General features: G+C 38.7%; 3 protein-coding genes and 1 long non-coding RNA gene across 4 annotated transcripts; 2 read left to right on the top strand and 2 right to left on the bottom strand.

The window, feature by feature from the left end:
- The first annotated feature begins 9,495 nt into the window (after positions 1 to 9,495).
- Positions 9,496 to 11,541, top strand: LOC145211682 (receptor-interacting serine/threonine-protein kinase 1-like). Its single transcript, XM_080080056.1, has 4 exons — positions 9,496 to 9,610; positions 9,698 to 9,867; positions 10,387 to 11,243; positions 11,387 to 11,541. Exons 1-4 carry the CDS (start codon positions 9,581 to 9,583, stop codon positions 11,539 to 11,541), a joined length of 1,212 nt encoding a protein of 403 aa, XP_079936182.1. The 5' UTR covers positions 9,496 to 9,580.
- A 1,936-nt stretch (positions 11,542 to 13,477) lies between these two features.
- On the bottom strand, positions 13,478 to 15,652 carry LOC145211666 (DNA-dependent protein kinase catalytic subunit-like). Its single transcript, XM_080080055.1, has 3 exons — positions 15,495 to 15,652; positions 15,136 to 15,347; positions 13,478 to 13,810 (listed from the first exon to the last, which is right to left on the bottom strand). The coding sequence occupies exons 2-3, from the start codon at positions 15,325 to 15,327 to the stop codon at positions 13,478 to 13,480; spliced, it is 525 nt and encodes a 174-aa protein (XP_079936181.1). The 5' UTR covers positions 15,328 to 15,347; positions 15,495 to 15,652.
- Positions 15,653 to 16,585: 933 nt separating this feature from the next.
- Positions 16,586 to 19,137, bottom strand: LOC145213876 (uncharacterized). Its single transcript, XR_013856906.1, has 3 exons — positions 19,036 to 19,137; positions 17,723 to 17,848; positions 16,586 to 16,669 (listed from the first exon to the last, which is right to left on the bottom strand). It is a non-coding gene; the product is annotated as an uncharacterized LOC145213876 (long non-coding RNA).
- Positions 19,138 to 21,190: 2,053 nt separating this feature from the next.
- LOC145211650 (receptor-interacting serine/threonine-protein kinase 1-like) lies at positions 21,191 to 25,274 on the top strand. Its single transcript, XM_080080054.1, has 5 exons — positions 21,191 to 21,220; positions 21,301 to 21,470; positions 23,262 to 24,136; positions 24,215 to 24,337; positions 24,526 to 25,274. The coding sequence occupies exons 1-5, from the start codon at positions 21,191 to 21,193 to the stop codon at positions 25,272 to 25,274; spliced, it is 1,947 nt and encodes a 648-aa protein (XP_079936180.1).
- The last annotated feature ends 725 nt before the right edge of the window (positions 25,275 to 25,999 follow it).

Raw genomic sequence — 25,999 nt, 5'->3', positions numbered from 1 at the left:
GCTTTGTAATATATTTGTTGTTTAAACAAGCAAGAAAAGTGGTAATTGTTATACACCAGGGGTGTGCAACCTTTGTTACTGTGGGGCCAAATAAAATTGCCAAAATTAGATCGCGGGCCGCACCTGTGCATAACACAAGGTGATTTTACTTTGTTGCTTACCAAATATGCTTAACTACAAGTAAAATTCGCATTTAATTCTAGCCACATATTGCCTGGTCGCAGAAAAATGGCATCGGGCGCACTAATCTGCTCAAAAATATAGTTGGACTTTTGTCAATACATTAGAAATTCAAGAGTCTGCGGGCTGCACAACCTTTAATCAAGGGCCGCATGTGGCACATGGACCGCAGGTTGCCCACCCCAGTACACATTATATTACTTATGCAAGTTTTTTGGGGTTTAAACCACCAATAAGTTTTTCAATTCGAAATTTTGTCCCATCTTTCTCCTTCATTTTAGCGATCCACAAGGTGGCAGAGCGGAGTTTCACAAAATCGTAGAAGAGTCGCATGCACTAGTGTCTGCATTCTGGAAACAAAATTTACTTCATAAAAACTGACAGAAAACGATCAGTTTTATAGCACGCGCAAAGAGCAGTTTACTACTGATAAAATTTCCACACGCAAGTTGCAAAAACGTATTTTGACTAAACAGTTTTTTAATCAAACATCGTTTTTATTAGCAAAACACACTCAATAACAGTGCACTGAATGCATTTTTTCAAGGTTCTTTGATGTTAAATGACAACAGCATTTTATATAACGCCTGGAATAAAATGTTTGCACTAAAAAAATATCTCTTCGACATTTATGATTTTGAATAATTCTTTTTCCAATTTAAGCTACTCGTGTTGTGTTTTGCTTTTCAACCCGATAATCTCACCAGTCTGAGGTCTCCCACAATGATCAAACAGCCACTCCACAACATGGACAAGAGTAACAGGTTGAATCGGATTAAAACCTTTCGGGATTCGACGATTGTTCGAAGGTTTGTTGAGGGTTTTGAACTTGGCTTTCACAATCCGTTCAATGTGTTTTAAACTCTAAACAATTGAACGTTTTGTCAGTTAAAAGAATAAATTATGACCAGTGACAGGATTTACAGTATTGCGCATAGTATTACAGCTAAACGATAATACAGCTTGGACATTACCAACACAAAACGCATGTCAGCCACGCGGTGTCAGTAATGAGTCTTATTCTCGGCATTGCAGCACAAAATCACGGCGAGCGTTGTTATCAAAAAGTAAAATGTCGGAATCGGGTTTTATGTGAGTTTTCCAACGTCATGCGTCTCTCGATGAGTTTTCTCTTTTTTTCTCGGCGATTGTGTCTCATCTCGAATTCGAATACCGCTAAGTGTTAACTTATCAGAGTTATCAGCGCAAACGAGAAAGTGGCAGAGAATTTTTACCAGTGGTCTTCAATCTTTTATTAGCAAATCGCCCCCTGATGTGCTTGAGGTGTAAAAACGAAACAAGTTTAAATGTAAGCTAGTTACTGTTGTATTTGAAAGGTTGTGCCCGTCTATATACATAGGTTTCTTTTGTCCCAGTATCCCCATAAATTAAATGCCCCTACTCTCGAGATCACGAGAAACAAGCAATCGCTAGCAAATACGATTTATTCAATTAGCAGCATTTTTTAAGCTTAGACGCCTCTTGTGCCTGGTATTTGTTAGGCTATTATAACCAGCCATATTGCGTATCCCACACTTCTTGTATACATATTAATACACTTAGTAATTTTGATATTCCTCCCAAACAAAAAAAATGTCAATCATACAGTTTAAATAGGCAGGTGTCAAGTTGCGGAGTCAGTTGTTCGCGTTCAGATCGTTTACAAAAGTTGCGCCACCGAACAATCGAAGTCATTGTGACGTCGTGCCTATAGTAACCGTTGTGACGAAGTTGTTCGATCGTGAGCCGAAGAGGAAGTATTCAGTCGAGCCCAACAGAGTGAAATACAATGACTGTTTAATGGCGATTAATCGCGACTTGCGAAGTCGTCAAGTTTGTTTTGTTTCCTTTATGTCAATCAACAACGTTTTACCGGACATATACGAAACTGAGGTATCGTTTATTGAGTTTAAATCACGTCTAAGGTACGAAACTCTCGCCAAAACTTAAAATGCGCATGTTCACTTAAAAAAAACACACATAACATTGCGGCGCTAAAACAGTTTGACAATGTGATTCCCCGCCACATAACGCTAGTAGTAACGGTGTGGCTGTAGCGCGTTTAAATCTACCCACCAATTGTCTTCTACCAAATAACGCTACATCACACATTATAATAAATTAGAGTGTTTTTTTTTTCATGAAGTTTTCCGTGTATTAGACACCCTTTCAGTATTCCAGGTTTTGATATTCCATGATTACCACAAGATTTAATTCGAAATTTCGAACGACCATTTGATATTTACCATTTTTGTTCAGTATGAGTGCAGACCACCGATGCCATCATAGCGTTGTAAACCCAACAATGAAATTTCCTTCTTTCCTCCAACAATTGACTTTCACCCTCCAAGTTCTCATTTCGATCCCTGCAAAATGTATGTGTTATTAGGCAATTTTCAGTTTGTGTGATCGTTTTGTAAAATTTTTGTTGTTTAAACGATCCACAAGGTTTTAGCGATCCACAAGGTGGCAGAGCGGAGTTTCATAAAATCGTAGAAAATTCGCTGGTGTCTGCAGTATGAAAACAATATTTACTTTTTAAAAACTGTCACAAAACGTTCAGTTTTTTAGCGCGCGCAATTTAAAGAGTAGTTTACTATTGATTTCCACACAAGTAGCAAAAATGTATTTTTGCCAAACAGTCTTTTAACCAAACGTCGTTATTCTTACAGCAACATACTTTCCAACTCTACCCCTCTTTACCTGCCAACTAAATATTAGCTCTTTGTGCCAACTATCGGAATTCAGTTACATGTCTCACGTGAGTTATGGAGTTAGTAGCTCCAGTGAGCAGACAAGGGTTCTTAACTGGGCGGGATTTTCCCATTAGTACATTTTTGCAAGAGGTAACTCTAAAGTCAATTCGGGTAAAACGGGTGCATGGAACAAAAAAAGATTGATAATCACTGAGCTATGTTAAAACGTATTCCTAAACTTTACTGATCAACTTAGTTTACCTGATTAACATCACAGGCAAGACTAGATCAGGGGTGCACAATCTGCGGCCACAGAGACGATTGCATGCGGCGGTAAACGTGTATGTTTCAATACATCCACTGGCGGCCGTGACGTAAACGAAACTATCTTACCAATTAATTGCATTTCAAAAAATCCTAAATAGAATTTGTGTATTGTCTTGTAAGCCTAATAGGCATATGCGTTAGATTTTTTGTACGCCTTGTGTGTGCAAACAATGAGTCTGCAAGATCTAAGCTTTAAATTAGAAATTATTTTTTCAGGCGCAATTAGAAGGTATATATATGAGTTGAACCTATTTTCTTTACATAAGAGCAAACGCTAAGCGGTTGTTGTCGAATAAACTATCTGCGATGCGTCCGTCATAGCGAAAAGGCACCTAGATGTTCGTCACACTCGACAAAAGCGAAGAAGGCAATCTGTCTGTGGCTCTATAGCGCCGTAGGTGACAAGTGCGCACATAAAAAACAAAACACAAGGCGAACAAACAAACCCTAACGTTCTGTTCTGTTCTGTTGTCTGGCGCCTTTATAGCGGTTTGGCCCAAATCCGCGAGCAATTTTCCTTTTTAACCTGGCAACGCTTATGTAGGAAACTGCTAAATAGAAATGTTTATATGATTTTTTTTACATTTCATGCTAGAAATTTACACATAACCTAAGCAAGTCTGCTAAATAATAAAATTCTTACCTCAAAATCTCTGTTCACATTTGCTCATCATCTCAGAAAACATGTGACGTGCATCGGAATTTGATAAAAACAGGTGACACGCTCCAGCGAACAATCAACATAACTTTTATCATTAGCTTGAAGTTTCACATGAAAACTAAAAACAAACAGTCATTGAGTTTAACCAGTTTTAAAAAGTTAAATCAAATTCAGTGCAGCTTATTGTAATATGGTCGCAAAACAAATCATTCATTTAAAAGAAAAATTTAAAGCAACTGGAAATATGTCGTCCAATTTTCTACTGAAAAAGTTAGTTAAAATTTCAGCAAACGTGTTTTCTGGCAACTAAGTCATTACTGGTAGAATCAGGGAACTGGAGAGAAAAAAAATATGCTGGTGCAAGTCAATTTCTGGGCCCCCCTTTGAACACTATTTATGTGCTGATGATCAAGCGTTGAATACGTTTATTCGCAAAAAGAACAAACAAAAGCAAGCTGGCTGCACTTATTAAACAGCTTGGACAATAACGTCAAACCTTTACAGTTTTAAAAACCTAAAATTCCTGTATTTTTACTGCATGTACTATAGCATTCGTACAGCAAAGTAAACGCTCAAAAGCAAATATTGGTCTTGACATGTACTGTGTTCGCTTTAACCAGGGTTCACCACAAACTTTTTTCAGCGCCAAGACATGGTATTTCTAAAATCCCAAAATCTGGTAATGCGACTGTTAAACTGTATAGTTCAAGGGTCGGCAACCTTTTAGGCGACGCGTGCCAAAGGCTGAATTTTAAGACATGATAAAAACTATAAACAAGCAGTGTAACCGGTTAAATTGTTACTTTAATATAAACACACAAATCGGTTGGCGTTCCATACATAAAAAACCACCTAGCGTGACAGTGGTTGCCGCCCCTTGGTATAGTTCAGTGGTTCTTAACCTTTTTGGTGTGGTTTCCCACTAAAGCAAATCACCAAGTTCGAATTTCCCACTCTGTTATTTTTATAATGATGTTTTGTGCCCAACATTAACCACAAAAATTATTCTTTAATCGTTTTTTTTGTGTGTGAAGCGATTTGGTCGGGACCTTAATGGTACACTGCAATCTTATTTAGTTTGAATAGTGATTTCGTGAGAAAGTAAAATCGTGTGGAATTTTAAAAAATCTCACGTGCTTGCATTAGTCATTTATAACATCACAATCAACAGATCAAATGCATTTATTCGCGAACAATAAAAAAGTCATTGATACTCTTAGTAATGTCTCTGACGTAACAAACGATTTTTGGATTTTTATGCGCCTTGTAAAACAAGATGAAGTTTATCTCACTTACATGTTGTTGCGGAAAATATTGTATTAAATTAATTTTCAATGGTTAATTTCAACCCACGGGCCCGAGTTTGGTGACTTCTGATTCACATAATTTCCCTCTAAAATAGTAAAATTTCCCACTAGTGGGAAATTTCCCACCGGTTAAGAACCACTGGTATAGTTAATCTTATCTTACGAGCAATGCTTGTATGTTACGTCACAAGTAACCTAGAAAGGCAATTGTTTGCGCACAATCAGCACTTGTAGTCTTGTCTGTGACGTAACAAACTGGCTTTGAATTAATCGTAGGCTTTGTAATCCCATAAAACTAGGCAGTATCAATTCCACATATCGCGACAGGAAAACTTTCGTAGGGAGTAATCTTCAACTTAATAATTATGGGCCCCCTATATTCTCATGGGCCCCGGTGCGGCGCACCGGCTGCACCCCCCTCTCGTGGGGCCTGGGTAGAATATAAGTGACTCAGGATTTTGACCAAACAGCAAAACGGGAATTTTCCTGCAAACAGATCGCGGTGCGCTTAAAATGAAAATAACGAGACGAAATTCCCCAACCCAAAAACATTTTCAACATTTGTTGAATTTAATAAATCCCAGAATTATAAACTTCGATTTTCAACCCACTTCATTATGAAATATTTCGTTTCCTGCTTTCTCCTTCTTTTTAGCGATCCGCAAGGTGGCAGAGCGGAGTTTATCGTCAGAGTTCCATGAGATCGTAGCAGAGTCGCATACACTGGTGTCTGCATTCTGCAAAGAATACTTACTTAAAAACTAAAAAATAAAATAGAAAAATACTTTAGTAATGGTAGAAAATACACGAAATTACGAGTAGCTTAAATTAATAAAACACAAAATGCTCAAGTAGAAACAAAATCGTATAAAAAGAAAAAATGTTGTCATCTCAGAATTCAAACGTTTCAACAACTCAATTGTCATCATTAGTTAAGTAAATATAGTAAACAACAAAATGGCTGCGTTTGATGCAAACTTAGCGGTAATTTAAACTGATAATAACAACGTCGATACAACGTTTTCAAATTTATTCTGGTAAAAATCATATGTCGCAAACTATAGTCAGATATCCTAACGTTGGTAAGTTGTGTTAAACCTGGCCTATTGGCACACCAACAACTTGTTTACTGTATCTTCTCCAAAATAGAATGACCTCGTTTAAAAAAGCACATCGCAGCACCCAAAAATCGCAGGCTACTCTAGGTCAGTGGTTCGCCTTATACGGGCAGCGTACCACATGTCAGCTTTCGCTATTGCTGCGTTCCAGCTAAAACCCTGTTTGAATGTACATGCCAAGAAATAGACCCATTTTCTCGCCTGACTGGCATATTTAGTACTTTCAAATGACTGTACAAGACACGAGTTTCGCCCAAACCAAGGCTGATCAATTAGGTCAGTTGATCATAGTACGCCAGGCCTATTAAAGGCCTATACCGAATCAGCTGATCTCCCAAGCATTCCCAGTATGAATATGTTTATCTTAGGTCAGTTGAGGAGCACTTTTAGATCGGACTAAAATAAGGTATCACAGAAAGCACGCGTACCACCTGAAAAGTTCCGGCGTATCACTAGTGGTACGTGTACCACAGTTTAAAAACCACTGCTCTAGGTTAAACATAGCGTGATGGCGGCGATCACTTGACGTACTGTTACGTTAAAAGTTGTCATAGGTTTCAATGCAATATACAAGTTAATTTGTGGCATCATATTACGCCAGGTCCATTGAAGGCGTTGTACCGAATCAGCCAGTCACCAAGTATTTACTATACGGCAAGGCGTAGGCTAGAAAATCTAACCTGCGGTGGGATTCGAACCCACGACGGAAGTCTTTCCGGGACTTGCGCTTTACCAACTGCACTACACAGGCTTTTGTTATTTATCTACTTTTTATTCTGCTTTTTTAACCCGGTTATCTCACCAGTCTAAAGTCTCCCACATTGACCAAACAGCCACTCCACAACATGGACAAGAGTAACAGGTTGAGTCGGATTAAAACCTTTCAGGATTCGACGATTGTTTTTTCAATGTGCTTCAAACTCCTAAAAAAGGGCTCAACAACTGATTTTCACCCTCCAAGTTCTCATTTCGATCCCTGCTAAATGTATGTGTTAATTATGCAAGGTTCAGTATTTTTTAATTGTTCTGTAATATATTTGTTGTTTAAACAAACAAGAAAAACAATAAGAAACCACCGCAGATATAATAAATTGTTCTAAAACATTACTCATACAAGCTTTTTTGTTTACACCCACAATAGATTGGTTTTCCAATTCAAAATTTTGTTCCGTCTTTCTCCTTCTTTTTAGCGACCTACAAGGTGGCAGAGCGGAGTTTTGAAAAGTCGTAAAGGAGTCGCATACATTGGTGTCTGCACTCTGGAAACAAAATTTACTTACTAAAAACGGACAGAAAACGTCCTTCAGTTTTTTTGGCACGCGCAGTTTTAAAAGTAGTTTACTACTACTGATAGTATTGTTTTTTTACCAAACATTGCCATTATTAGCAAAACAAACTCTTTAGCAGTGCACTGAATGCATTTTTAAGCGTCTCAGATTTTAAATGACAACAGCTATTTATAAAAAGCCTGAAATAAAATGTATTCACTACAAAATCTCCCACATATATGAATATGATTTCTCCTCCAATTTAAGCTATTAAGTTAGGTGTCAGCAAGCCCTGGCACACGAGGTAGTTTTTTATGGCACGCCAACCGATTTGCGTGTTTATATTGAAGTAACAATTGAACCTGTTACACTGCTAGTTTATAGTTTTTATTATGCCATTGTTATAAAATTCAGCCTTACATACACAAAGCACTCTGCTTTCTATTTATTATTGATATCAGCTGGCACGAACCACTATTATTTGGAAAATCTTTGGCACGAGAAGCCATTAACACACGGAAATAAGAATAAATTGGCACGCGTCGCCTTTAAAGGTTGCCGACCCGTGTACTAAGTGTTTCTTCTGCTTTTAACCCGATAATCTCACCAGTCTGAGGTCTCCCACATTGATCAAACATCCACTCCACAACATGGACAAGAGTAACAGGTTGAGTCGGATTAAAACCTTTCGGGATTCGACGATTGTTTGAAGGTTTGTTGAGGATTTTGAACTTGACTTTCACAATCCGTTCAATGTGTTTCAAACTCTAAAAAATTCGACGTTTTGTCAGTTAAAATATCATTTATATTATCACCAGCGACATTTACAGAATCACAGCTAAACGATAATAAATATTAAATACTTCGGAATTACGTAAAAAAAAAACGAACATCACATTAAGGAGAGAAGGAACAACGAGGCCATCAGACACAACCAGTCTGAAACACATGTCAGCCACGCGGTGTCAGTAATGAGTCTTATTTTCAGCATTGCAGCACAAAATTAAGGCAAACGTTTTTATGAGAAAGCAAAGTGTCGGAATCAGGTTTTATGTGAGTTTGCCAACGTCATGCGGGTAGCAGAGAATTTACCCCAGTGGTCTTTAACCTTTTTGGCAAAATCGCCCTCTTTTATGGCTCTTGGTCAAATTCGCCACCTATTAGATTATTATTTTTTATGAAAGTTTTTGCTTCTTGAGCTTGAGGTGTAAAAGCGAAACAAGTTCGAATGAACACTAGTTACCGTTTTATTTGAGAGGTATTGCTCGTCCCAAACATAGGTTTATTCCAATGTCCCCAGTTACAAAATAAATGGCCAATCTTGCTCACGAGATCACGAAAAAGAAACAATCGAGAGCAAAAACGATTTATTCAAATCGCAGCACGTTTTTGCTTGTGAACGTCATGTGCCTGGTGTTTGTTAGCTAGACCAATAAAATCTGGTTATAAGTTATAACTAGAAGGGTGGCTTAGCACATTTTGCCATGTAACATACACTATAACTTATTTTGAAACATGAATATACTTTCTAAAACTTAAAAGTAATAGGTTAGTCTCACAGTTATACAATAAGTATAAACCATATTAGGCAGAACTTTAAGCATTTCATCCAAAGTTATAACTAGCCATATTGCGTATCCCACACTTCTTGTATGCATATTTATACAATTTGTAATTCTAAAATTGCCCCCCTTCGAGATAAAATCGTCCCTCAACAAAAAAATGTCACAATCGCCCCTCGGTTGAAAAAACTTCGATAAATAAAAAGTTTAAAAAAAAGTTTACAATGCGACGCTGCTTTTATTCAGTTTAAATAGGCAGGTGTCAAGTTGCAGAGTCGGTTTTTCGCGTTCAGATCTTTTACAAAAGTTGCGACACCGAACAATCGAAGTCATTGTGACGTTTATCTATAGTAACTGTTGTGACAAAGTTGTCCGTTCTGCAGCCAAAGAGGAAGTATTCAGTCGAGCCCAACAGAGTGAAATACTGAAGATCGCAAGATTCGCGACAACAATCGTCAACCATGGCAAGCGCTCAACCAAGTCAACCTAATGTAAGTATTTTGGACCGAACACAATTAAAGTTAGCATAATTATGTTTGCATATACGTGACTTTGCGAGCCCATGCATTAATTTTCAGTTGCGTGAATTTGATGCTGATGATATTCTGTGCGACCCAAAGTCAAGTATTGTGGGTTCTGGAAGTTTCGGAGTGGTTCTTGTCGGAAAACATAAATCACTCAACAAACTTGCTGTTAAAGTCTTGGAATGCCATGGCGGGGAACAGACCAAGGAACGGTTTAAAAACACGTAAGTTTCTCGCAATGCAACATTTTCAATTTCTAATTGTTTTGTAACAAATAAATGACAATGATACTTTTCGGTTTACCAAAACTAGATGCTAGTTAAGATTGTGAGAAAATTTACGTGGCATCACAAGCTTAAAGCAGATTTTCAACCAGCATTGCCAAACTTAAAAGCCCGAGTGCAAAACATAACCGTGAATTTTTTTGCATAGCTCACTCTACAAACCCGTTTTAGAACCAAATGTAAATCAAAAAATTTTATTTTACGTAACAGGCTGTTTTGTATTCACGGTTAAACGAACACACACCGAGCGGTACAAATCACGTGATGTTATATTCTCCTAACGTCTGACGCTTGTGTGACGAAACAATGCCGATTGTAAAATGGAGCGGCCTAGCTGTGAATGAGTCATTGTCTTTCGCGCTTCTAGTTTAACGATTAACGTTCTATAATATGAAGCCACAAGCAAGAACGCGCTACTACAAGTTAACAAATTGATTTGTATTCCTCATTTATTTACAGCGCCATGGAAGAACTAGGCAAGCTGCAAACCGCCCAAACTGAAAACGTAGTGAGGACATATGGCTGGTTGACGCTGTCGTGTGGTATGGGAATTGTCATGCAGTATTATGAAGGTGGTAATCTCAAAGATTTCCTTCTCAATAACCGAATCACAAAAGGAATTCCACTCCGTCTTCGTCAGTTGGTCGAAACAGCGGACGGAATAGCTTTCATTCACAATTTGCCTGGTCAAAAGTTGGTTCATAACGACATAAAACCAGAAAACATCTTGCTTACGAAAGATCTACACGCCAAATTGACAGATTTTGGCTCCGCGAAGCTTGCTGCTACAACTGGATCAACCACTGTTCGACTTCCAGCGACTGGAGAAAAGATCCAATTCACAGCTCTATACACCGCTCCAGAAAAACTAAAAAAAGTGACCATTAGACCGAAAAAAGAGCACGACGTGTATGGGTATGGCTTGGTAATTCATATGTCTCTTTCTTGTGAAGAGCCTTATCCACCGACTGAAATAAATACCTTGACGAATGCCATCATCAACGGAGAGAGACCTGACTGTGATGCGATTGATGATTTGAAAGCAGGTCTCGAAAACAACGACAAAGGAGCAGTCGAAGTGATGGAAGAAGAAATGAAAAGATGCTGGGAGCACGATCCAACAAGACGTCCAGACATAACTGAAGTTAGAGACAAATTTCAGAGTTTAGTTGACGCACAAAATCCATCAGCGATTCTGGAACAAGTGACAAATGCTGTGAGGCAAATGGATTTGAAAGTTGAAAGACCAGCTGAGAATCAACTCGTTCCGATTCGCCAGTTTTCACCACGTGACAAAACATTTCTGACAACAAACGGTAATTTGAATGATGGTTGAAAACCGAGACATAAAACTTTACGAACATTTTTTAAACTTTAACATCATGCCGTTGGTTTGCATGCATATGACGTCACTTTCGTCATTCATGTGTATTTACAACCGATGTTTGTTGATTGACAGAATCGAGCAGACCAGCAGTCAACATCGACCTTCCCAGCACATCACGTGACAGGCCAGCAGGTCAAAGTTCACGACCACAAGTGATGGAAGCAGCAAATGGCGTCACATCATCACAGCAACAAGGTATTATTTCAGGACAATTCAAAGTTTTGTGAAAACAAATTTTGAAGAAATCAATATTCGATATGTGTAGTTGACGTCATGTGCACAAACCTCGAGGAAATATTTCAACCCAAAAGTAAGTTTTCCTCGTTTCTGTTTCCGCTTGTTTTGTATTCATGTGCTATTTTGTTTTACAGTTGGAAGCAACGAAAAATCCAAATTGGTTCAGAAATACTCAGATTCTGTAAAACGGGGAAAATACAACGAAGCAAATTTGATAAAACAACAACTTTCAAGGTTAATTGAAGGTCAAGTCAAAACCACAGCAAATGAATTAAAAACTTTTGCTGTAAACTTTCGAAATGCGTAGAAATATCCCGAGTCGATCCTGTTCTGCCATATTGCATCAGATTTCTATGCAAAGCAACAAAGTCCAGATGACGCAGCGAGGGGCGTAAAGGATTGTGCGTTTGAATTAAGTGAAACAAACGCATCAATGATGGACAGTGACGTCAAAAACAAATCCATTGTTAGCGATCACGTGATCCCCTTGATCGCTGACATGCGTCTCCAGATTCAAACTCTACCACAAGTCGACGACAAAATTCGATGTGTATGTGAGGCCACGTGTTTGCATCACATTGGATACAGTCTATGTTTGATCGGCTCCTTTCAACGAGAGGAAGAACCTATCAGGGAAGGAATAAGTTTGTTGAAACGCAAGTTTGGAGATGAAGCAGCCAAATATGGAGTCTACGGTTACTTGTTGAACAACCTTGGAGTTGTTTGCGGGAACACATCACGTGATAAGGAGGCCGTGAAATATTTCACAGAAGCAATTGAAGCTTGCAGAAAATCAGAGGATTCGACCGAGGAACAGCGAAAGCGATTTATGGACGCATGCCCAAATAATTTGCGGAATGCGAAAGAAATACTGAAACAATAATATGAAAATGACGTCACAGTAGTGTATTTGTTTGTTGCAAATCTTTTTGTGTTGTGATGTGTGTGACGTAACAATCCCCAACAATGAAATGTATATTTCTATTCGTAAAACTCGATTTAAAAATGTATATACAACGTGAAATAGAATTTGTGTATTGTTACTTTGTGTACACAAGGTTGTGGGTTCCAACCCCATTTAAGGAGAAATAGTCAGATTGAGACAAACTAATTTTGTGTGACGTCACTCCAATGAATATACAGAACAGTTGCAGATAGGGCAGGTGTGGCTTAAGCTTCCATAGTTAGGAATATATGGTTTAATGCAGTGGTTTCAAAAACACGCCACTCTCAAATTTAAGACATTTATTCTACTCGGGGTTCAATAAAGACCAACGTAGTTCAGATGAATCCGGCTAATTGCAAACCAGTTAATCGCATAAAAACCGTGGCAAATTCATAGGCATACATATCCGTACACTTTACTAACATAACGTATTTCTATACTCTGTACAGAACGTTAAAAGCTAAAAGCGTTAAAAGAAACTTACCGGTAGTTTAAAGTGGTTACGCCAGGGATGCACAACTATTTCACTATTAACGGCCGCATCACTAGTTTATATTTTACCAACCACCGCCAGTGTGTCAATAGCTTGCTTAAGCTAATGTATCTTTTAGCATTTTAAACGAGTTTTTCAATCATTGCACCGTCGCCAGTGCATACTTTTTATTCTACATATGCTCGGCTGCAGGTCGTGCACTCCTGAGTTACACAGATTGATTAGAGCAGTGTTTCTTAACCTTTTTCGCGCTCGTACCCTTTAAGCTTTCATAAAATTTTCTCGTACCCCCTGTCAACAATGGCCAACGGAAGTAAATATAATTGTAATAATAGAATTAAACTTAGTGTATTTATAACTTGGGTGTTGAATGCATGCATGAAAACAGTATTGTAAGTAGTACTAAACTAACCCGTTCTAGATATATAACAAAGTAACTTGTTACGCATTCTTCATAAATATGCATACAATTAAATAGCATATAATTTCACCCTGCATGTCGTACCCCCTGCTTTGATGCTTCGTACCCCCAAGGGGTACACGTACCCCTGGTTAAGAACCACTGGATTAGAGTTTGGTCCATCGCTATAACGCACCTGAACACCCTGTACAGATGATTGAAAGCCACCGTAGCTCCGAGCCTCTTTGCCGATGACGGGTGCCGAGCCAAACTGCAGATGCGTTTCAAGATAGATTTGGCGTTGGTTGGAGATGATGACGTATTGACCGTGTTCTGCTTGACTGACCAGGCCAAGAACTCGCAAAGGAATTGGGCTGAAAGCTCCCGCAATGCTGCGTTATCGAAATCGACCAGGCCATCCTGGTAAAAGAAAAGGTTTTTAACAATCGAGGTTAAAGGTTATGCATGATAATATACGCAAATGGGTAGGTAATGTAACTGAAGTATTTCATTAAAGCAGGATTACCGGGTCACAATGCAGACGAATACTCGAGTGCAAATATCATTTCATGTTTTAGGGGCGTGGTTACAAAATGTGGGCGTGTCGACAACACTAGAATCTCATTTCGATCTTATTTGTTGCCAAAAGCAGATTTATCCATCACATTAAAAATGTAAAACTAATTCCTTTTTACTACTTTTCGCGTTTTTAGCCTGAAAAGTGTGTCGTCAAAAAATTAATTTGTTATGTGAGGGTCTGCACGCAAGAAAAAGTTGACACGGATTTTGAAAAAAAATCCGTTTCTATCCAGAAACTTACCATAAGTACATTGAGTAATGTGGCCGTTGAGGGACCTTTTTTTTGAATGATTTGTTTTATGAGCGGTTCAAACATTTGCTTACAAACCTTAGAAACAAAATTAGGCGTTTTTAGCTGCTAGCAACTTGTTAAAATGCACCATTTGCTGTTTTGCCTCCGAGCAAGGCAAAATAAACTTGTGACTTGACTTTATAACCTACATAGCTTAGTTAGTAGAACTTAGCCGAGGATAATCTCCTGTTGTGGGTTCGAATCCCACCGCGGGATATATTCTTTCAGCTAGCCCAGGGGTGCAACACCTGAAAAGAGAGTATTACCAGCCCAGTAGCCAAATGCGTCAGACTTTTTGTACGCCTACTGTGTGCAAACAATGCGAAAAAAGCAGGTACCACAAGCGTCAGAATAAAGATAATGACGTAAAAACAGTTAAAATTGATTTCAGCTGTGCATCAAATTAAAAAACAATCTGAGCTTTTTAGACACCATTAGATAACATAAACCTATTTCTGTACATCAGTATTTTTGCAAGCAGACAATTGAAATGAGGATATGCGTTGCGTCCGGAACGGCCAAAAGGTTTACGGAGCAGCTTACGTCTTTCCATATCAACATGCCTGGTAGATGGTTCGATTATGAGATTGTTTAAAACTTGGTTCTCAACCCTACGCCTCTTTAGCTGCCAACTTAATATTTTAGCTCTTTGAGCCACCTACCAGAATTCAGTTAAATGTGGGTCGGACGTGACTAATCGTGACATTAGCTCTAGCAGCGGGTAGACAAAGGTTCTTAACCTGGGGAATTTCCCCACCAGTAAAACTTTGCGAGAGGTAACTCTAAAGTAAGTTAGTGTAAAACGGGTGCATAGAAGGTTAAGAACCACTGAGTTAAAACTTATTCCTAAACTTTACTGATCAACATGGTTTACCTGATCAACATCACAGGCAAGTCTCAACAGAACTGGGAACAACTTCTTGTACAGTGAAGGCATCAGACCCGAGACAGACTTCATATTCAATGTCTGAGCGTTTGTTCCTATCGTGTACAGCACAATAGAATGCATCAACTCGCACGCCGCTATCTTGGCTTGTCGGTCGCTCGACTGAGACGCGATTTCCATCACCCGAGGGAGGTAGAGATCTATAGAGAGCAGATATTCAACATTTTAGGGAAGGATTCGAACCCACAACGTTGTGAACACAAGACGGTTGCGACCATCTCGAATATTAAGTTACGTCGCCTTGTACGTAAAATATAATACAACAAAAGTAAAACTGAAAAACATACCCAGTCGAATTTCAGGTTTCAAGTCACGAAACGGGACAGCGTACGTGATGACGATGTCCTTGTCCCAATCCGCTACAGCGACTTCGTTGCCCTCATCCGGTTTCTTTAATAGCGAGAGCAAACTTCACCGCTTGAGGGCACTGCCGAGTACACTAGCATGATGAAAGTAGCTGAGTACTGATGATCTCTAGGAAAAATAGTAAATCAGTTTAACCAGCCATTTACACATGTATGGCCTAGATCAGGGATGCACAACGTGTGGCTGTAAATTTGAATATATTCAAATTTGAATATACTTACGTTTCGAGTCCGCAAAAGATTACGTATGTTTTTCCAGTAAAATTTACGAGTTTTTTTTACAGTGTACATGTACTGGCGGCCGTGACGTAAATAAAACCTTTTTGCCAAATAATTGCATTTTGAAACAGTCCTAAAAAGATTTTGTTGGGACGTAACGGCTATTACCAGCCCAGTAGCCATATGCGTTAGTCTTTTTCTACGCCTACTGTGTGCAAACAATGAGAAAAAGCACACGCCATAATATATATGATGACATCATAATCAGTTAAAACTGACCGCCATGCAACCTATTCTGTTCGATCTATGCTTCAAGTTAGAAATTATTATGAGTTTTTCAGGAGCACTTAGATGGTATATACATAAGTAAAACCTATTTTCTTCACGTAAGAGCAAACGCTTAGCGCTGTTGAAGAAATAACTTTCTGCGATGCGGCCGTCATGGCGAGCCCTGGATGTTCGCTCCACTCGGCAAAAGCGAAAAAGGCAATCTGTCTGTAGCTCTATAGCGCTGTTGGTGGCAGACGCGTACAAAAAAAAACAAAACACAAGGCGAACAAACAAACAAACCCTAACGTTCTGTTCTGGTGTCTGGCGCCTTTGTAGCGGTTAGGCCTTAATACGCGAACTATTTTCCTTTTTAACCTGGCGACCCTTATGTAGGTAACAACGCAAGGAACAAATAGTAAATGTTTGCATGAAAAAAGTGACATCTCATGCTAGAAATTTACACATAACCTAAGCAGAAGTCTGCTAAATAATAAAATTCTTACCTCAAAAACATTTGTTGTCATTTGCTCATCATTCCAGAAAACATGTGACGTACATCGGAATTTGACAAAAACAGACGACACGCTCCAGCGAACAAGCAATTGCCTCTAACAATGACATAACTTTTATCATCAGCTTAAACTTTTACATGAAAACTAAAAACAAACAGTCATTGAGTTTAACACATGAGTTTTAAAAAGTCAAATCAAATTCAGTGCAGCTTATTGTAATATGGTTGCAAAACAAAACCTTACATTTAAAAGAAAAATTTAAAGCAACTAGAAATCTGTCGTCCATTCTTCTACTGAAAAAGTTTATTAAAATTTCAGCAAAGATTTTTCCTGGCAACTACGTCATTACTGGTAGATTATAAACCAGGGGTGGGGAACCTGCGCCCCGCGGGCCAAATGCGGCCCGCATGCATTTTTAATGTGGCCCGCGTCAGATTTTTGTTAAAGTAGACAACATAGCATAAAAAAGCAATAAACTGTTTATGTACAAATATTTTGTAAAATTACTTCGACATTATCGGTAATTTATATTCAATATCTCCCAAATCCACATTATGACGCCAAACTTATAAAAAAGCCACGCATTAAACCACTTGCTATATTTGTGAGGTAACGGTCACTCGATTGCTTTTTCTTGCAGTAACAAATCATTTGTCATGTGGTGTTATTTTTATAGAGCTATTAACGTGTGATCCTTATATTGTTATTTCAAACATATCATTGAAAAATAAACAGATCAGTAATAGAGCTTGGGTGTTCCAACTCTTATTTTTTAGTCGAAATAAGTGATAAACCTGTATCCCTAGTTTGTTACAAACATGTAGCAGGAAAGAAAAAATCAATTCTGGAGCGATGAAGTGTAAAACCTTGGGTATTTTTACACGGAATTTGAAAATAAATAAATATTTGGCCCACCCGAAAATGTAGTGGGATTCATGCGGCCCGCTGTACTAAGTAGGCCCCACTCCTGTTATAAACGATAGTTCTGACGCTCGCCTCAGGATTTCGACCAAACAGCAGAACGGGAATTTCTGCGCTAATAAAACGCGGTGCGCTTGAAATTAAATTGCCCGAACTAAGAAACACTTTCAACATTGTTAAATTTAATAAATCTCAGAATTATAAACTTCGAGTCATTTTTCAACCAACTTCTTTATGAAATTTTTCGTTTCCTGCTTTCTCCTCCTTCTTAGCGATCCGCAAGGTGGCAGAGCGGAGTTTATCGTCAGAGTTCCATGAGATCGTAGCAGAGTTGCATGCACTGGTGTCTGCATTCTGCAAAGAACACTTACTTAAAAACTAAAAAATCAACCAGACTTTAAGAAAAATACTTTAGTAATGGTAGAAAATACACGAATTACGAGTAGCTTAAATTAATAAAACACAAAATGCTCAAGTAGAAACAAAATCGTAAGTAAAGAAAAAATGTTGTCATCTCAAAATTCAAACGTTTCAACAACTCAATTGTCATCATTAGTTAAGTAAACATAGTAAAAAACAAAATGGCTGCGTTTGATGCAAACTTAGTGGTAATTTAAACTAATAATAACAACAACGATACAACGTTTTCAAATTTATTCTGGTAAAAATCATATGTCGCAAACTAGTCAGATATCCTAACGTTGTAATTTGTGTTAAACCTGGCCTATTGGCACACCAACAACTTGTTTACTGTATTTTCTCCAAAATAGAATGCCCCCGTTTAATAAGCACATCACAGCACCCAAAATCACAGGCTACTCTAGGTCAGTGGTTCTCCTTATACGGGCAGCGTACCACATGTCAGCTTTCGCTATTGCTGCGTTCCACCTAAAACCCTGTTTGAATGTATATACCAAGAAATAGACCCATTTTCTCGCCTGACTGGCATATTTAGTACTTTCAAATGACTGCACAAGACACGAGTTTCACCCAAACCAGGGCTGATCAATTAGGTCAGTTGATCATAGTACGCCAGGCCTGTTAAAGGCGTATACCGAATCACCTGATCTCCCAAGCATTCCCAGTATGAATATGTTTATCTTAGGTAAGTTGAGTGGCACTTTTAGATCGGACTTTAATAAGGTATCACAGAAAGCACGCGTACCACCTGAAAAGTTCCGGCGTACCACTAGTGATACGCGTACCACAGTTTTTAAACCACTGCTCTAGGTTAAACATAGCGTGATGGCAGCGATCACTTGACGTACTGTTACGTTAAAAGTTGTCTTAGGTTTCAATGCACTATACGAGTTAATTTGTGGGAACATATTACGCCAGGCCCATTGAAGGCGTTGTACCGAATCAGCCAGTCACCAAGTATTTAGTATACGGCAAGGCGTAGGCTAGAAAAATCTAACCTGCGGTGGGATTCGAACCCACGACAGACGTCTTTCCGGGACCCGCGCTTTACCAACTGAACTACACAAGCTTTTGTTATTTATCTAATTTTTTTGTTCTGCTTTTTAACCTGATAATCTCACCAGTCTGAGGTCTTCCACATTGATCAAACATCCACTCCACAACAAGGACAAGAGTAACAGATTGAGTCGGATTAAAACCTTTCAGGATTCGACGATTGTTTTTTCAATGTGCTTCAAACTCCTAAAAAAGAGCTCCAACAACTCATTTTCACCCTTCAAGTTCTCATTTCGATCCCTGCTAAATGTATGTGTTAATTAGGCAAGGTTCAGTATTTTTTAATTCATCTGTAATATATTTGTTGTTTAAACAAACAAGAAAAATAATAAGAAACCACCGTTGATATAATAAATTGTTCTAAAACATTACTCATACAAGTTTTTTGTTTACACCCACAATAGATTGGTTTTCCAATTCAAAATTTTGTTCCGTCTTTCTTATTCTTTTTAGCGACCTACAAGGTGGCAGGGCGGAGTTTTGAAAAGTCGTAAAGGAGTCGCATACATTGGTGTCTGAACTCTGAAAACAAAATTTACTTACTAAAAACGGACAGAAAACGTCCTTCAGTTTTTTTGGCACGCGCAATTTTAAAAGTAGTTTACTACTACTGATAGTATTGTTTTTTGACCAAACATTGCCATTATTAGCAAAACAAACTCTATAGCAGTGCAATAAATGCATTTTTAAGCGTCTAAGATTTTAAATGACAACAGCTATTTATAAAACGCCTGAAATAAAATGTATTCACTACAAAAATCTCCCACATATATGAATATGATTTTCTTCCAATTTAAGTCTAAGTCAGGGGTCGGCAACCCCTGGCACGCGTGCCGAGGTTGGCACACGAGGTAGTTTTTTATGGCACGCCAACCGATTTGCGTGTTTATATTAAAGTAACAATTGAACCTGTTGCACTGCTTGTTTATAGTTTACATTATTCCATTGTCATAAAATTCAGCCTTACATACACAAAACACTTTGCTTTCTATTTATTATTGATATCAGCTGGCGCGAACCACTAATATTTAGAAAAACGTTGGTACGCGAGGTCATTAATTCATCGAAATAACAAGTAAATTGGCACGCGTCGCCTAAAAGGTTGCCGACCCGTGTATAAGTATTTCTTCTGCTTTTTAAACCCGATAATCTCACCAGTCCGAGGTCTCCCACATTGATCAAACATCCACTCCACAACATGGACAAGAGTAACAGGTTGAGTCGGATTAAAACCTTTCGGGATTCGACGATTGTTCGAAGGTTTGTTGAGGATTTGAACTTGGCTTTCACAATCCGTTCAATGTGTTTCAAACTCTAAACAAATTCGACGTTTTTGAAATGTTAAAGAATGTTACATTATCACCAGTGAAGCAACATACGAAATTAAAGTTTGTACTAATTAGCTAAGGACCGAGCATCGCAACTTTATTTAGGTTTGGAGATTAAGTTTAGTAATTAGGGAAAGATGGTGCCAAGTATGTTTTTCCAACTACAAAAATGAATATTGGGTCAGTTTAAAGACTATTTATCACCAGTGACAGGACTTACAATGTTGCGCATAGTATTACAGCTAAACGGTAACAAATACAGCTTGGGAACAACCAATACAAAACATATGTTCGCCACGTGGTGTCAGTAATGAGTCTTATTCTCGGCATTGCAGCACAAAAATTAAGGAAAACGTTTTTATAAATGTCGGAATCAAAAAAGCAAAATGTCGGAATCAGGTTTTACGTGAGTTTGCCAACGTCATGCGTCTCTCGATGAGTTTTCTCTTTTTTCTCGGCGGGGTGGTAGAGAATTTATACCAGCAGTCTTTAAACATTTCTTGCAAATACACGTCCTTTCGTGGCTCTGGGTCAAAATCGTACCCCTATGAGATTAAAATCGCCCCAACAAAAAATTGTCGCAAATGCCCCTTCGGTAGACAAAACTTTGATACAAGAAAGCAAAGTTTCAAAAAGTTAAAAACAAAAGTTTACGATGCGAGGCTGCGTTTATTCAGTTTAAACAGGCAGGTGTCAAGTTGCAGAGTCGGTTGTTCGCGTTCAGATCGTTCACAAAAGTTGCGACACCGAACAATCGAAGTCATTGTGACGTCGTATCTATAGTAACTGTTGTGACGAAGTTGTTCGATCTACAGCCGAAGACGAAGTATTCAGTCAAACCCAACGAGTGAAGTACTGAAGATCGCAAAATTCGCGACAACAATCGTCAACCATGGCAAGCGCTCAACCAAGTCAATCTAATGTAAGTATTTTGTATCGAACACAATCTAATTTAAATATATTCGCATACGTGACTTTGCAAGCCAATGTATTAATTTTCAGTTGCGTGAATTTGATGCTGATGATATTCTGTGCGACCCAAAGTCAAGTATTGTGGGTTCTGGAAGTTTCGGAGTGGTTCTCGTCGGAAAACATAAATCACTCAACAAACTTGCTGTTAAAGTCATGGAATGCCATGGCGGGGAACAAACAAAGGAACGGTTTAAAGACACGTAAGTCTATTTTGTAGTTTTTTTTACAACTTTGACTGCACAAATGCTTGTAAAACCCATTTAAGAATTTGCGTCATTAATTTTATTTACGCTTGAGCAAACACAAGCCGAGCGGAACAAATCACGTGATGTTATATTCTCCTAACGCTTGACGCTTGTGTGACGAAACAATGCGGAATGTGATCAGCACGACTTTGCTCTAAATCAGTGTCGTCCAACATTTTAAAAATCGTTGTCTTCCATCGAAGGCCAGTGCCGAATAAATATTGTTTCTAGACTGAATAGATTAACAAACTGATACCAAAACCCAAATATCACATTCATCAGGTACAACTTAGCCTATACAACCAGCCTAGAAACGCTTTTAAAAATATTCCCCACTTCAACTTTTATGCGACATCTGTAGGAATGTTGGTTGTGGCCATACAATAGCAATGGTTTGCTTTCATATCATTGAACACGCAGCGGCAACATGCCCGTCATATTATAGCTTTTCCCAGAACGAAAGCACAACCGCCTTCAGCAGGCTGGAAAAATAACTTTCGCGGGTTCATCCTGACCAATCATTATACACTTGACCGACTACATCGGTGGAAATTCCCCTCACACACTAGTTAGTATACCGCGATTTTGGTAAAACAAGCCATTTTTGCGTTAACGTTTGGGTAGGTAGGAGCTAAAGAAAATGCCAGACTGCGATAGTTCAGTTTAGCATCGGAGCTTAACTGAAACTCGCGCGGGCCCTTTGATTGCCGGCCAAACCAGTAAGGGTGACCCGAACTGGAGACTTCGCACGGCCATTAGACATACAAGACAGGGTAGAAAGAATTAATTAGTCGGAAATATAAGTGTTACTTATTAGAGCTAAGGCAAGCAGCTGCATGTTCATACTTCACCGTTTTTGTAAAACATAACCCATAAGTGACGAGTTCTTTTCTACTATTGCGTTAATTGCTAATTACTCGTACTCTCTTCTGTTTAAAAGAGTTTCTGTAATAATTCAGTCGCTGATAACCAAATAAACCAACAATGTAGTCAACGGTTTATACAAGTGGTGTTTTCTGAAGGGAGTTTATCTCCAAGGAATCTTGAGGCAGCAGTTTAAACTACAAACTTAGAGTGACTAAGAGCGCAAACGCATTACGTTGTTAATTTGTAGCATTAACAGTACCATGAAGAACTTACTCAACCTTGTACTAGCGAACGCGTTTTTTACATCTGATAATAGCGCTTTTTGCAGCTGAAACTTGTTTTGGCATACTAAATAGGGTTGACCGATAATACTGTATCGGCGCCGATATCCAACGTTTTGTGCAGTATCGGTACTCGTGTGATACATCGGCAGTATCGGACGATACCTAAAAACAAGCAAACGTACTTTTGCCTGTTGTTTTTGCCACAAACGTTTGCAAAAGTGCATCACATTTTGATCGTTTGTTGTTCGTTTCTAAAACATATGAAACGTGTCGAAAGAAACAATTTGCTGAATCACCAAATTTAACCACGATTCGATTTTATGGTAATTTGATGTGGCTGGGCCAAAATGGGACGTTTAAAGCAAAATCGCCCCCTACGAGATGTTTATTTCGTTTAAAAGTTCTAGCAGCGGTGGGCAATTAGATTAACTTAGCAATACGAAAGCTTCAGGTAACAGTCGTAACCCAATTTGATTGGTATAACAACATTCGGGGTTTATTTTATCTAGAGTTTCCACGTTAAATTCGCATAACACGACGCCACAGGCAGGAATTGAACCCGCCACTATAAAACTTTAAGTCAAAAATATTTTAGGCCCGATTTTGTTTACAGCGTAATGGAAGAACTAGGTAAGCTGCAAACCGCCCAAACTGAACACGTAGTGAGGACATATGGCTGGTTGACGCTGTCGTGTGGCATGGGAATTGTCATGCAGTATTATGAAGGTGGTAACCTCAGAGATTTCCTTCTCAACAACCGAATCACCAAAGGAATTCCACTCCGTCTTCGTCAGTTGGTCGAAACAGCGGACGGAATAGCTTTCATTCACAATTTGCCTGGTCACAAATTGGTTCATAATGACATAAAACCAGAAAACATTTTGCTGACGAGAGATCTACACGCAAAATTGACAGACTTTGGCTCCGCCAAGCTTGCTGCTACAACCGGATCAACCACTGTTCGACTTCCAGCCGCTAGAGAAATGATCCAATTCACAGCTCTATACACCGCTCCAGAAAAACTTAAAAAAGTGACACTCAGGCCGAAAAAAGAGCACGATGTGTATGGGTATGGCTTGGTAATCCATATGTCTCTTACTTGTGAAGAGCCTTATCCACCAACCGAAATAAATACCTTGACGAACGCCATCATCAACGGAGAGAGACCTGATTGTGATGCGATTGATGATTTAAAAGCAAGTCTCGAAAACAACGACAAAGGAGCAGTCGAAGTGATGGAAGAAGAAATGAAAAGATGCTGGGAGCACGATCCAACAAAACGTCCAGATATAACTGAAGTTAGAGACAAATTTCAGAGTTTAGTTGACGCACAAAACCCAGCAGCGATTCTGGAACAAGTGACAAATTGTGTGAGGCAAATGGATTTGAAAGTTAAAAGACCACCTGAGAATCAACTCGTTCCGATTCGCCAGTTTTCACCACGTGACCAAACATTTGTAACAACACAAGGTAGTAATAAACATGTCGATGACGTCATATGGCTAATTCATTCATGTGTATTTACAACCAATGTTTGTTGATTGACAGAATCAAGCAGACCAGCAGTCAACATCGACCTTCCCAGCACATCACGTGACACGCCAGCAGGTCAAAGTTCACGACCACAACTGATGGAAGCAGCACATGACGTCACATCACCACACCAACAAGGTATTATTATGAGATAATTAAAAGCGTTTTGTGAAAAACAATTTGGAAGCAGCAATGTTTGGTATTTTAGGTGACGTCACTAGCACAGACCTCGATGAAATATTTCAACCCAAAAGCAAGTTTTCCTCGTTTCTGTTTCTTCCTGTTTCCGCTTGTTTTGTATATTTATGTGCTTTTTTGTTTTACAGATAGAAGTAACGAAAATTCCAAGTGGGTTCAGAAATACTCAGATTCTGTGAAACGGGGAAAATACAACGAAGCAAATTTGATAAAACAACAACTTTCAAGGTTAATTGAAGGTCAAGTCAAAACCACGGCAAAAGAACTAAAAACTTTTGCTGTAAAACTTCAAAATGCGGAGAAATTTACCGAGTCGATCCTGTTCTGCCATATTGCATCAGATTTCTATGAAAAGCAACAAAGTCCCGATGACGCAGCGAGAAGTGTAACGGATTGTGCGTGTCAATTGCACGAAACAAACAAATCAATGATGAACAGTGACGTCACAAACAAATCCATTGTGGGCGATCACGTGATCCCCTTGATCGCTGACATGCGTCACCAGATTCAAACTCTACCACAAGTCGATGACAAAATTCGATGTGTATGGGAGGCCCAGTGTTTGTGTTACATCGATCACAGTCTAGATTTGATCGGCTCCCATCAACGAGAGGAAGAAACTATCAGGGATGGAATAAGTTTGTTGAAACGCAAGTTTGGAGATGATGCAGCCAAATATCTAGTCTACGGTCACTTGTTGAACAACCTTGGGGTTGTTTGCGCGAAAACATCACGTGATGAGGAGGCCGTGAAATATTTTACAGAAGCAATTGAAGCTCGCAGAAAATCTGAGGATTCGACCGAGGAACAACTAAAACAAGACATGGAAAAATGGCAAAATAATTTGCGAATTGTAAATGAAAGACTTGAACAATAATATCCAACAGACGTCACAGTAGTGAACTTTGTTTGTTGTAAATACTTTGTGTTGTGATGTGTGTGTGACGTAACAATGCCCAACAATGAAATGTATATTTCTATTCCTAAAACTCAATTCAGAAATGTATATACAACGGGAAATAGAACTTGCGTATTGTTACTTTGTGTACACAAGGTTGTGGGTTCCAATCCCATTTAAGGAGAAATAATCAGATTAAGACAAACTAATTTTGTGTAACGTCACTCCAATGAATATACAGAACAGTTGCAGATATAGGGTAGGTGTGGCTTAAGAACATATGGTCTAATACAGTACACAATGTGCAGAACGTTAAATGCCAAATTTGGACACCGCTGTTTGAACTAACCAGTCTTGTTACAAAAACAGGACGAAACCTGACCGAAAAACCAAACCACCGAAATAAACCTACCGGTAGTTTTAAGTGGTTACGCCAGGGGTGCACAACCTTTTCACTATTGACGGCCGCATCACAGGTTCGTATTTTACCAACCACCGCCAGTGTGTCAATGTTTTTGTTTTTGTTCATCCATTAACTTAAAAGTCAAGATTACTATCAAACTTTATTCATTTATTATAATAAACGATTTTCCGATAACTGTTCATGACGTTGCAGTCTTTGTTACGCTTTGTGTAAACAATGAGCGAACCGTAAGTCTTTTATTTACGTTTACTTAACCTATCTTTAAGCCTATTAGGCGAGT

This window comes from Phallusia mammillata, chromosome 1 (genome assembly GCF_965637545.1).
Source record: "Phallusia mammillata chromosome 1, kaPhaMamm4.hap1.1, whole genome shotgun sequence".
Taxonomy (NCBI): domain Eukaryota; kingdom Metazoa; phylum Chordata; class Ascidiacea; order Phlebobranchia; family Ascidiidae; genus Phallusia; species Phallusia mammillata.
Note: the sequence above shows the minus strand (reverse complement) of the source record. Positions and strands in the feature narration are given on the sequence as shown.